Consider the following 12708-nt stretch of genomic DNA (forward strand, 5'->3'; position numbering starts at 1 on the left):
AAGTGGCGTCTTGTATGCCGGTTAGGCTGAACAAATCTAAACACGAACCTTGTTTGTGTGAGTCGAGAATGTAACTTCGCCCGTGCCAAGATTCTCCACCTCTTGTTCGACGTTATGCGTGACGCCATCCTCGTTCTTCGTTAGAAGTTGTTTGGTAGTGGTCTTGACGACTACGGGTGGTGTTGGAGTCTTTTTGGAGCGCTGTGAAATCGGGATCTTAGAGGAGATTGGGGTCGAGGATGACACGTAGCCTTGGTGTCGTATGTGCTCGCTTGTCGTGTATTCAGTGAATGTCTTGGGCTCGTCGCCTCGAGCGGGACTTTCGTCTTTGCCAAAGGTAGAGAATTTGTGCGTGTTCACTGTCTGTATGTCGATATTTGCTGGGAGGTCTTGCGTCTCTTTCTCGATCGTGTAGTTTCCACTCTTGTCTTCGAAATGCGACGGATCAATTTGCGAGTAGTGTAATATCAATTGGCCGGTAACTGGATCTCGGACAGCGGTACTCGGATCAATATCACCCGTGTCTGGGTCAATGTCTCCGTATTCCGTCTTTATTCTTCCAGTGACAGGGTCGATCTTGCCAGATAGGGTCATAGTTTGAGTGACAGTTGTTCTGGCTCCCTTCAGCCTTGGGTCGTCGGGATCTACATCAATTGTTTCTCCTGTGATTGGGTCAATAATCTGATATACGTACACAGTCTTCGTTGTGATGATCCTACCAGTCGTTTCATCGATTGTGCATTCTTTCGGATCGACTTCCTTGACTCTGCCCTTTTCATCCTTTTGAGTAATGATATAGATTTTGACGATTATCAGTTTACCTGTTCTAGGATCGATTTTACCTAACTTAGTGTAAATTTCGCCAGTTCCAGGATCAACTTGTGAGGCAGAGTACAAAGGTTCGTTATTGTCATCGACATCTCCAGTAGCAGTGTAAACCTGACCATTGACCGGGTCGACTTTGATAAGGGATTTCTCAACATCCGTTGCTCGAGAGATGGTGCCTGTTTTAGGGTCTAATCGACCATAGATAGTGATAATATAGCCGGTGTTGGGGTCAATTTGACCAGCTGTATACAGAGTTTCGCCAGTTTTGGGGTCTTTAGGTCCAGCTATCCAAATCTGGTTAGTTTTCGGGTCAACTTTAACGTTTTTAGGATCGTTCGAGACGATTTGTTTACCAGTAATAGGGTCGACTTTAGTTTGGATAATTCTAAGACACATTAACCTGCCGATGTCTTTATCGGGCTTACCAGATTTAGGATTGATTTGTCCTGTTCTGAGCAAGAACTGTCCAGTAAGAGGATCAACTTTAAGCTCTTTACTTTCAAATTTACCAGTCTTAGGATCGTTATAAGTTACAGTTCCTTTAACTAGATCTATTTGTCCATATTTAGTATTTATTATATTATTATCAGGATTGATCTGACCTGTACTGCTTTCAATAACAGAGTTCTTTGGTTCAATAACACCTTTTTTAGTATCAAGTTTACCGACAAATGAGGTAACTTCAACAACTGGATCAATATGGCTACCAACAACAAGTAACTGCGCATTGTTTGGATTAACTTTACCAGTTTTAGGATCAAATACTCCAACAATAGTTATTTGGCCATTATTTTCATCTATAGTAATAGATTTTGCGTCTTGCGAACCAGTTGTATCAGATACGAAGATGACGCCATTTGATGGGTCGATAACACCATATTTAGTCGAGATGTTGCCAGTTTCGGCATCAACCTTACCTTTAGTGTGCTCTACTATTCCTTCCTCAATTTTAACTTTACCCGTTTTCGGATCATAAGGTCCGGTTATAGTTGTAATGTCAACAACAGGGTCATCTTGTTTGGCAACACTTAAGATCATTCCAAGATTGGGATCAATTTTACCAGTTTTAGGATCTATAGCACCAGAATTTATGAAAATTTGTCCTGTTTCTGAAAGAATTGTTCCATCTTTAGTTTGTTTTTGTCCTGAGGGATCTGTAACAATTATACTACCTTTGTTTGAATCAATGACACCGTATTTAGTTTCAATAAAGCCACTGGGATCGAGAACTCCAGTTAAGTGTTCCACCTCGGCATTAAAGAAATCTGGTTTCTTTGTCTTTGGGTCAACTCTTGTAAATATCACCATGATTTTTACAATCTTCTTTTTAGGTGGTGCAGGTGGTGCAGGTGGCGCTGTAGTTGGTTTGGTCGGAGCGACTCCTTGAACAGGCGACGCCTTTTGATATTGATTGATTACTGGCGCAGATGGACGAACAGGAGACTGTAGAGGAGTTTGCACTGGAGTAGTGGTGGGTGTTTTAACAGGAGTTTGAATCGGCCTTGGTGGAGAAACACTACCTCTTTGAGATACTGGCGTTACTTTAGCCAAAATATTCTGTTTATCGATAATCGTATATTGTTGGGCAAATGTAGGATCTACTTTACCCGTTTTGGGATCAATAACAGACGTTGTAACTGTAATAGTGCCCGTTTTAGGATCGACTTCTGCCTTCTTCAGGTCTTGCTTCCCAGTCACAGGATCTTTGTACAAAATTTGCCCTGATTTAGGATCAATGATACCGAAATCTGTATGTATTTTTCCATCTTCAACACTCACATAACCTTTAGATGCATCTATTGTTCCAGAGCCAGCATCCACTGATTTTGTTTTTGGATCAAACCTATTTGTAACAATGACAATTCTTATTTCACCTTTTGATGGGGGCTTGGTATGCTGTACAACAGGTTTGTTTACAATACTATATTGTTGTGCTAAGCTAGGATCAATTTTACCGGTCTTAGGGTCAACAACATTACTAGTAACTAGCATATGTCCCGTGGCCGGATCGAGCTGAGCTTTCTTAATTTCTTGTTTGCCTGACTTGAGGTCTTTCATTGTTATTTCACCAGAAGCAGGGTCGATAATATATGATTCTGTATGTATTTTACCATCAGCACCGACAGTTCCTGAAATTGTATCAATTTGTGCTTGAGTTGGATCAATCTTCTTTGTTCGTGGATCATATTTCGTAGTTATAATAACAAGGTGGATTTCTCTTTCTACCTGTTTAATATCTTTATCAATGATACTGAATTGTTGGGCAAGCGATGTATCAACCTTACCGGATTTTGGATCCACTACACTACCAGTTAATATTAGATTCCCGGTTTTAGGATCAGCCACAGCATTTCTTACTTCTAAGTTTCCCGTTAAAGGATCTGTTTGTTCAATTTTACCAGTCTTCGGGTCAATAATGCCAAAGTTACTATGGATTCTGCCATCAGCAGCAATAATACCTCGAGATGTTTCAACGTGCCCGTTAGGTGTATCTAATCTCTTATATTTAGGATCATACTTGCTAGTTATTACAACCAGTTGTATTTCTTTGCCTGATACAGATCCAAAAGTATCTTTCGGTTTACTCACAAGTGTATATTGTTGCCCTAGCGTAGGATCAACTAATTTGGTGTTGGGATCAATAACGCCCGAAGTGAGCAACATATTACCCGTTTTAGAATCAATGACAGATTTTTTAATTTCTTGTTTACCTGTAACTGGATCAGTTGTGGTTATGTAACCAGTAGCCGGATCAATGACTCCGATATCAGTGTAAACTTTGTCATCATCACCTAGTTTTCCAACTACTGTATTGACGTGAGCATTAGTGAGGTCAAGTTTCTTAGTTTTAGGGTCATACTTTGATGTAATAATTACTAAATTCATGTATCGCTCTGGTATGCCTTTAGGAGCATCTTTGTCCACAACAGTTAATTGTTGCGCTAACGAAGAATCCGTTTTGCCAGTTTTTGGATCTATAACATTAGATGTAAGAATAAAACTGCCAGTTTTTGCGTCAATCGTGGCTTGCTTTGAATCACGTTTGCCAGTTTTAGGATCTGTTGAATAAATTTTACCCGAATTAGGATCTAGCACTCCAAAGTTTGTGTGCACTTTTCCATCTTTGTCGCTAATTATAGCTTGAGATGTTTCAATAAAACCATTAGGATTATCCAATTTCTTAGCCTTGCTGTCGTATTTACCAGTTATAGCCACTACTTGCACTTCTCGTCCAGGAATTGTAGCAAAGGTGCTTATGGGTTTGTCTACGATACTGTATTGTTGTCCCAATGAAGTATCCAATTTGCCTGTTCTAGGATCAACAACCCCAGATAATAAAAGGATATTACCTGTTTTAGGGTCAACCTGCGCTTGTTTTATTTCTTGATTACCGGTTTTTGCATCGGTCACCTGTATGTTACCCGTCCTAGGATCAATGACACCATATTCAGTATATATTTTACCGTCAGCACCACTGAGGACACCTTTAATGGAATCAACATGAGCAAATGAAGGATCAAGCTTCTTACTCTTCAAATCATACTTGCTTGTAATGACGACTAGTCTTACTTCTCTGTTTGCTTTAGTAGCGTCTTTTTCAACAATGCTGTATTGTTGGCCAAGAGATGAATCCACTTTCCCTGACTTGGGATCTAATATACCCGTGGTAACGAGCAGATTACCAGTTTTGTGATCAACATATGCCTGTTTCGGATCTTGTTTTCCTGTCTTCGGGTCTTTATAATCGATCTTTCCAGTCCTTGTATCTATAATACCATAGTTAGAAGTTACAATGCCATCTGGCGAAACAATAGCTTTAGAAACTTCCACGTGTCCATGACTTGCGTCGAGTTTTTTGTGTTTTCCGTCATATTTTCCTGTGATCACGACTAAGTCAACTTCTCTGCCGGGTTTAGAACCTACTTTATCTTCGGCCTTTTCTACGAAACAATACTGTTGGGCTAATGTAGGATCCATCTTTCCTGTTTTAGGATCAATAACACCTGAAGTAAATAGAATGTGTCCTGTCTTTGAATCTACGTGGCCGTTCTTGACCTCTTGCTTACCGGTGGCAGGATCTGTAAAACTTACTTGACCCGATTTCATATTAATGACTTCATTCTCAGTTGTTATTTTGCCTGTGGCTTTATTTATTGTACCTTTAGTTACCAGAACAGTACCATTAGCGTCATCCAGTTTTTTAGTCTTGGCGTTATACCGACCAGTTATAATCACAACCTGAATTTCATTGTTAAGCTTGGCCGCCGAAACAGGAACTGCGGCCGCAACTGGTACTTCATGTTGAGCTCTTTCCGCTTCGAGCAACGCAAGTGTCGGGTCAATAACATTAGACTTCGGTTTCTTGGCTATTTCTTTAAGACCCGCAGATTCTACGTAATCCAGACCAGGAGTCTTCAATTTACTTGGATCCTCTGGTGTTTTACGTTTCTCTGCACTCTCTGCTACCCTCTTGTCTTCTCCTGGAGCATAATTGAACGCTAATCCTGCTTTCCTTGTACCTGGGCTTTGACTGTCATCCAAACCCCTCTGTTTCTCATCAGATATTGGTTCCCTTTCATAGCTAAATGCCCCTTGAATAAACGGCTTACGCGTAGGACTTTTCTCAGTGTCAGTATACTCGTATGGCTTAGTAAAGCTTGGCTTATCTTCTTTCTTTGGACTCTTATCGACTGAACTATCAAGGTTGGAGCTATCGTTAGACGTATCGAGAACAGCAATCTTTGCTTTAGGGTCTTTAATTTTCTTATCTTTGTCTTTTGGTGACTTTTCTTTAAGAGATTTCTCTTTGATTTTAGGTGACTTTTCTTTCGGAGACTTCTCCTCTTTGGGTGATTTCTCCTTTTTAGCGAATAAGCCAAATCCTCCCTGTTTGGTAAGGAAAGAGGGTGAGGAGAAACAAAAAAACAAAAATTAATAAATAAAAATAACTGCTTCGTGTTGTTCTACAAACAAGTGCAAACTAAACATTGTATGCGTCCATGCTTTGCACAATAACAAGAATATTTACAACATTTGTAATCACCACAAATATCTATTTCGCGTTTTGAAATGTGAATCTACCATTCAAATGTATAAAACAAGTATTTCGTGTAACACATTTGTAATTACCTTCTTTTTCGGCGTTGTTTCGAGATTATTCGCAATACCGGGGTCGCTGTTGGTATCTGTACCTGAAATATCAAATAAAAATAAATATATGATCGCTTAATTGTTAAAGTAAATCAATGTAGGTAATATTATTTGGTAGTAATGAAACTAAAATTCATAGCAATACTACTTTTTTTATATTTTGCAATTATTATTTGCATTTTAACAACTATCCAAACACTGACTGAATCACCACACAAACTTACCGTTTTCAGCTGGTTTCTTCGATTCCAATTTCTTTTCTTCTTTTTTATCTGGTGGCGCTGTCGGCATTACCTTAACGGCGCCCGGCGGCGGTTTCTGGAAATTAACAATAAAACATGATTACAATTATCTATATGTTTCCTACGTTGTTTATATTGAGGAGGTTCAAATGAAATTTATGGGAACTATTTGAGATCGGCGATTTTACATAGCCATTTCCATACAAGCTAGCGCAAGCGAGCTATCGTAATTTTTATCCAATTTATGGTATGTCTATTAGACCAGATATTAAAATTCCACCTTTGCACCTTTATGCAAATTGTATTACTTAGAAAAATCTGCTAAGAGATTTGATTACTTGTCAAGCTTAAACTAATTTAAAACAACAATTACTAAGTAATACATCGTACTTCCATTAATAAATTCATAAAAACCTGTTTTGTTTTCGATGATTTTACGCCAAGTATAAAACCGATACTCCTTACCCTTTAACCTCATTTATTAGCTCTAACGATGTTTATTTATATATTACATGAAGATTTATTTAAAGAATAAAGCCACACTAAAATAATAAAATCAACAATTATAGATTATTTTAATAATTAATGAAGCTAGTACCTTCAAAAACGTGCATTTTTCTAACTAAAAAGCACACAAAACCCAAATAATAACAAATACTACTTAAAATTTATACACTATAGTGCAAAATAACACGATAAAGCTCAAAATATTTTTTACGATTTCGTTCTTAATACATTAAATTGTGTGTGACTGAAAAACTTAATAAGACGTTTTTAAAACAATTTTTAAAGACAATAAGATTTAATTTCGATTGAAATTGTAAGGTGCGATAGGTAAGAACATAACGAGTAAATAAAAAAAATTACCTAATCATAAAAGCCTACAGAACAACTTAAAAAGCACTACACCCCGGGGCCGGGCTGTAAATGGTAAAATCATACAAAAAAGATGACTTATAAAAACAATTCAAATACAAAATTTCATCGAACATTTTAGAATAAGTCACCTTCCTCTTTAAAACTACGATAACTATATGAATGTATGTATGGAACCTTGTCCCCTCTGTCCGCAAAGTATTCTCCCTCGAGAGAGCTCGCTGATGATGCGCTGACAGTACCGCCTGAACGCCGTCGAAGCTGCGTCCCGTATTTAATTACTCTTTTGATGTACATAATACAATGTCCAAATTATTTAGATTTTCGATTATTTCTGTTTAATTTTAAATACATATCTTTTGTAACGTTCTCGGTAAAACCAATTTCCTGGCTTTAAATAGTACTTCAAGTCTTATACTTCTTTGGACTATGCAATTCAGTAACGATTAATATCAAGTTTAATTTAACGAAAAAACACAAAAATTCCCATAACTAGAAAGTCACGATTCAAAAACGTACTGTGAAGGACAATTTTTTATAGAACAAGGGCAAACGGGCAGGAGGCTCACCTGGTGCCTGAGGGCTCTCGAATTTGTTGCTGGCAACTCATTCAGCATGACAGTTATTTTTATTAATATCTGATAAATATCAATTTTATTATTGCCCGCTTTGTCATGATTTTTTTGCGTTAGAGCATATTATGTTTAATGCGCTTATTTTCTTTATAGAGTTCGTAGCCGGAGGTCTAACAACGGAATCGTTGGGGAAAATAATAATAGAGATGTTAATATTTACTTTAGATAGTATTTAACCTCTTAAACGTTCTTAATTAAGATAATTTAATCCCATTAACTATCGTATTGGTTAACTGTTAAGTGACAAATAAATAAACAACAAAAACAAATGTTTTCAAAGTTTTAGTACATCAAAAGAGTTAATTTACGTTAATTATGTGTAAATGAAGCATGCACGATTAAAATGTATTATGGTTCAATTTTCTAAGACCTAGTAAGGCTCGTAAATTGAATAAATTTATTATAATTTATACCCAATAAAATATAGCTACTTCGACACTACCATCCTTTTCAGTACTGTACGTAGAGACGATACCAATACTCTTAAATAACTTATATTTAAAATTTAGTAATTTTTATCCGTAAAAGCTACATTTAATTTATAATAAAATGCCGATTATTATGATTTGTGAATTATACCTTGTCCGTAATGGTAGGTCTGGGTGCTGGTTGAGGTGGCATCGTGTGTCTCTTCGCAGCATCCGGCGGCATCGAATCATCTTTCGCACCAGATGAGAGAGCTGAAATAATTGTAATTATGAGGTCTTTCATCTTATATAAATATTTCCTTAAATTATTCTTTCTATATAATTAAAGCCGTAATACTACCGTTGAACTATAATGACGTGAAACCGCTAATAATTTTTAATTTTTAGTTAGTATGTTTAATTAGTTTTAATAAACATACTAACTAAAAATTAAATAAAACAGAAACCTCTCTAAAACCAAAGAAACTACAAGTCCTAGCCATTGCAATCCACTGAAAATTAAATCATACATCTAAAATGTACCTGAGAAACTTCGTTCTCTAAGGCAGTGAAAACCTACTTTAGCCTCCGATTAGATACAGTGATAAATTTATTGTTTAAACACCCTTAAATCTTTTTAACTTTGAGTACTGGTAACAAAACTTCTACATGACCTCAACTCACATGTACAACGAGGATTCCAGCAGTCGTCAAACACCATTTTCACAATCAACTTAAAATCGAATACAAAGTCGAACCGTCTTTACCGACTCACGCCTCTTGACTGACACACCGACTCGGTAATAGTACAAAAATAAATCCTACGTATTGCATGATGTTATGCTTTGAAAGCTTCATTCATTATTCAAATATTGTACCAATAGGCTAGAGGTGTTGGCCTAGTGGCTAGAGAGTGTGTCTCTTATAGGACTTTAAGGTCTTGCGTTCGAATCACGACTGAACTTATAGACTTTTCTGTGTTTTAAAGGAAATAAAGCAAAACGGGCAACATATACAAAAATCTGAGACCAAAACCGTTGCAGCGATTATTATTTTATAATAAGCTAGATTCAAAATGCCGGTTAGATCTGTCTTACATAGCTAACTCGGTCTTATTATTTTACCATAGACAAGTTTATTGGTTATAATTAAGATTATGCGTTACAATTGTTAGCCTTTTAAAATAAAAACAATTTGTGTCAGGGTTTCCCGCTCTTCCATAACAAACTTACACTTTTAATGCTTAAACTTATAAACACGTCCCAAATTTTTTTTTTTTTTTTTTCATAATTAACAATTTGCCATAACCAATAAACTGTGATTGGGTTTGTCGATCTAGATATTAACTATACCGATTAATAAATTTAATATCGTAATCTTTAATTTTGCATCTGTAAAAATTTCAAATAATAATTTCCACAATAAATTTATCAATCGTGTTTACTCAGAGATTCTTAAGAAATAATCATTGCACATTAAACTAATTTATCCTCAAACAGTGATTCACTTATGAGATAAGTGATAAAAATATAATTGTGATGCTCGTGTCACCGTCCAATGCAGTCTGGCGCGATGACAGCTCAATTGGCGCGAAAATCAACAGTCATGGGTTAATTGGTGGCATTAATAAGTGTTGCAAATTACGCAAGGGTCTAAACGACAATTTCGCTCTTATTTGCCATTCGTTTACAAAAGGATCTGAATAGGATACAGGTAGCCAGTTACCGCAGGTATTACAATAGTTATTGCAGCCCATAGACACCCATTTTGGTGGTTTCGTTGCTGCTCTGTGCAGGAAGAGTATGCTTTCCTTTTAAACATCAAGCAGTGTCGAATCCACAGCTCGCTAGTTCGCAAAAGAAATTGCCTACAGTTAATTGTGTTATTGTGTTGTGGTGTTAATTCAAATAAAATATCGTCGAAATTACTCATTTTGTGCAACAAACAAAAAAAATAAGCAGAGATTTTTTTGTTTTCTTCACCAATTCTGGGTAGGCAAAGGGAACTGTGCCCATACAGCCAAGGCTACAGTAGAATGTTTTTATTGAAATGAAGTTTAATGAGATGAGATGAAATAAATCTGATATTGAAACAAATAAGTAACTTCTTTTAGAAATATTTGCATGAATCATAAAAAATCGTGTTTTTTTTTAATAGACATTGTTTTGACAGTTGGGAAAGAGAAGGCACGAGTGTGGAAACGGTAAAGAAAAATCTCGAGTAATAACCCACATTCCGAACTCTATACGTCCCTACAATACGCCAATCTTCAATATCTCTTCAATATCTGTACAAAGAGTCAAAAGGAAAAACCTACTATAAAACACTTTGTGTAACTGTGGAATGGACTCCCGGTAGGGGGTCTTCCAAGGGGGAGACGTCCTCCGATTGTTTAAAAAGAAGAACATACTCTTCCCTTAAATGCCGGCAACGCACCTACTAAAATGGGTGTCCATGGGCCGTGATATCTGCGATTTTTAGGTGTCCCATTGGCTCGTTTGCCCCCCTATCCTAAATAAACCTTAAAAATTAGTACTCACCCATAGTACTACGCGACGTGAGCCCTCTAGTGGAGAAGGATCTATCAAAGTTGGGCGGTGGACGGGACAGTGTGGCATTCCTTGACTGGTAGTGCGTGCGACCAGGAAAGCTGACCCGTGAACCGAAACGCGGGAATAGTGTACTGCGCGGTGGCGGCTCTGGGCTTGTTAGCCTGTAAACATTATACATAAATCTTCTGTATCTAACCTGTCATACTCAAACAACGATAACTATATGTATATGAAATAATTTTGACCAACATGTTTGTCAAACGTTAGACCCTGACTTACTAGAATGGGAAATTCTAAATATAAACTAAGGATATTTGAGCAAATTTGTAGTAACAGCCACCAGACATGCCTGATGGTAGTAGCAGGAAAGTCCTAGTTCGGATTCAAAACGCGATTTTTTTAAAGTCATGTATGTACCTACTTCAAAAAACATAGATTAAACACGATGGTATATCTCTGACACCTCCCGAGGCTCCAAATAAACTATATTACAGTAAAGTTAAAGTACTAAAAATGCCAAAAGTTTTTACCAAAATTTGCTAGCCATCCATACTTACCGTCATAAATTTATTTTTTCAGACAGTAAACAATACCAAGAGAGTAGAATGAACGTAAAAACTGAAATATTTAATCATATAAATCTTCTGTAAATAAATATAGTTGGAGTAATGTTTTTTTTTTGTTTTCTAGTAGATTTTAATGAATTTTTTTACTTGACTGACTGTGTACAGGACATCTGCCCCGTCCGCTAGTATAAAAGCACGAAATTATTCTAGTAGATACATTTGTTAAGGTTTTAATAAATCACCTGAAGAACGTGTGATGTTCCACGCAGGTCTTCCACAATTTCTTTGCAGCGCGATGGTTGGCGAGTTTGAAGCCAACGGTAGATTCGAATTGCTCGAACTCGCCCGGACGCAACTTCACATAGAAGTTGTGGCGTTTGTAGCTGATCTTGAGTATCTTTGGCCACGCGAAGCGATTGATACGTAGTCTGTAAATGATTTTATTAAGCATTTCGATAGGAAAGTAAATATTCTGGTTACGGGCCTATAGGACTTAAAACTTATAGCATGGAAATGTATACAGTGGCCCCTCGTAATCTGACAAAAATTTTGCAGGGCAGTGTGGGACTGTCAACACTGTCGGATAATAGAGTACCGCCTAACACATCCTATTGTTAGCTTTTTAATCATATAAACCCTGCTAATTTTAGTTAAAGAAATATAATCATGCTATTAAGGTAGGAGCGCATGTGTCACCGTTGTTCAGTTTACTTACTCTGTGCTGTTACGGAAATGACGTCATAGTCAGCCCGGAGGGGATCGTGTCGAAGTAGGGAAAAGGATATAAAAACAATCTACACTTGCGCAACCGGGTTAATTACTAAAATTTTAAAGTGAACATTGAATCAGTGAAGAAAAGTGTAAACAAAAGTGCCCAACTGAAGTAATTCCAATAATAACGACATCAAGGTAACACTATAGTCCGATAAGTACCTTGTAATGATCGTGATGGATGATGCATTGTCAACGAATTCAATTTTCTTTTTTTTTCTCTTTTTTGTTCTACAACCAAAATAATTGGTATGTTTTCCTGCTTATTTGTAAAAAAAAACAAAACTATATGTGAAGATTTTTAATTGGCCTACATTGTTGTGTATATATATACATCTATTTCTGTATTGAGCTGTTAATCTTCTTAATAAATAAATAATCCCACAAATTACAGACCCAGTGATAAGATTCTATAAGTTATGGGTATGCACTATGTAGTACAAATCATACTTCATTACGCATGTCAAATTCAAAAATATTCAATAATAGATAATAGACAGTTTTAGATTATAGGTTTCAGGTGCGGGATTACCGCGGCTCCACTGTTTTCGTATATCCTTAAAATAGCGATATTCTAATTTATAAACTTTGCTAGCTCCAGCCTTTAAATATGCTTAAAGGTCACTTGGTTTCACCGAGTTTAACTTACAATATAGAGAATCGGAATAAAATGTCAGATT

General features: G+C 36.7%; 1 protein-coding gene across 4 annotated transcripts in view; it reads right to left on the minus strand.

Moving 5' to 3' along the window:
• The window catches only part of LOC123706838 (protein 4.1 homolog), a 52544-nt gene that overhangs the window by 5665 nt on the left and 34171 nt on the right, over nt 1-12708 (minus strand). For 3 of the 4 annotated variants that reach the window (XM_045656328.1, XM_045656327.1, XM_045656326.1), the window contains exons 7-12: nt 11500-11685; nt 10680-10852; nt 8312-8412; nt 6204-6297; nt 5959-6020; nt 49-5715 (exon numbers count right to left, since the gene is read on the minus strand). In XM_045656328.1, coding sequence (XP_045512284.1) covers nt 49-5715; nt 5959-6020; nt 6204-6297; nt 8312-8412; nt 10680-10852; nt 11500-11685 — 6283 coding nt within the window. Of the gene's footprint in view, nt 1-48; nt 5716-5958; nt 6021-6203; nt 6298-8311; nt 8413-8823; nt 8946-10679; nt 10853-11499; nt 11686-12708 lie in introns of those variants that run through there. The other variant, XM_045656330.1, reaches the window with a different exon arrangement.

The sequence above is a fragment of the Pieris brassicae genome, chromosome 3 (genome assembly GCF_905147105.1).
Source record: "Pieris brassicae chromosome 3, ilPieBrab1.1, whole genome shotgun sequence".
NCBI classification, from domain to species: Eukaryota; Metazoa; Arthropoda; class Insecta; order Lepidoptera; family Pieridae; genus Pieris; species Pieris brassicae.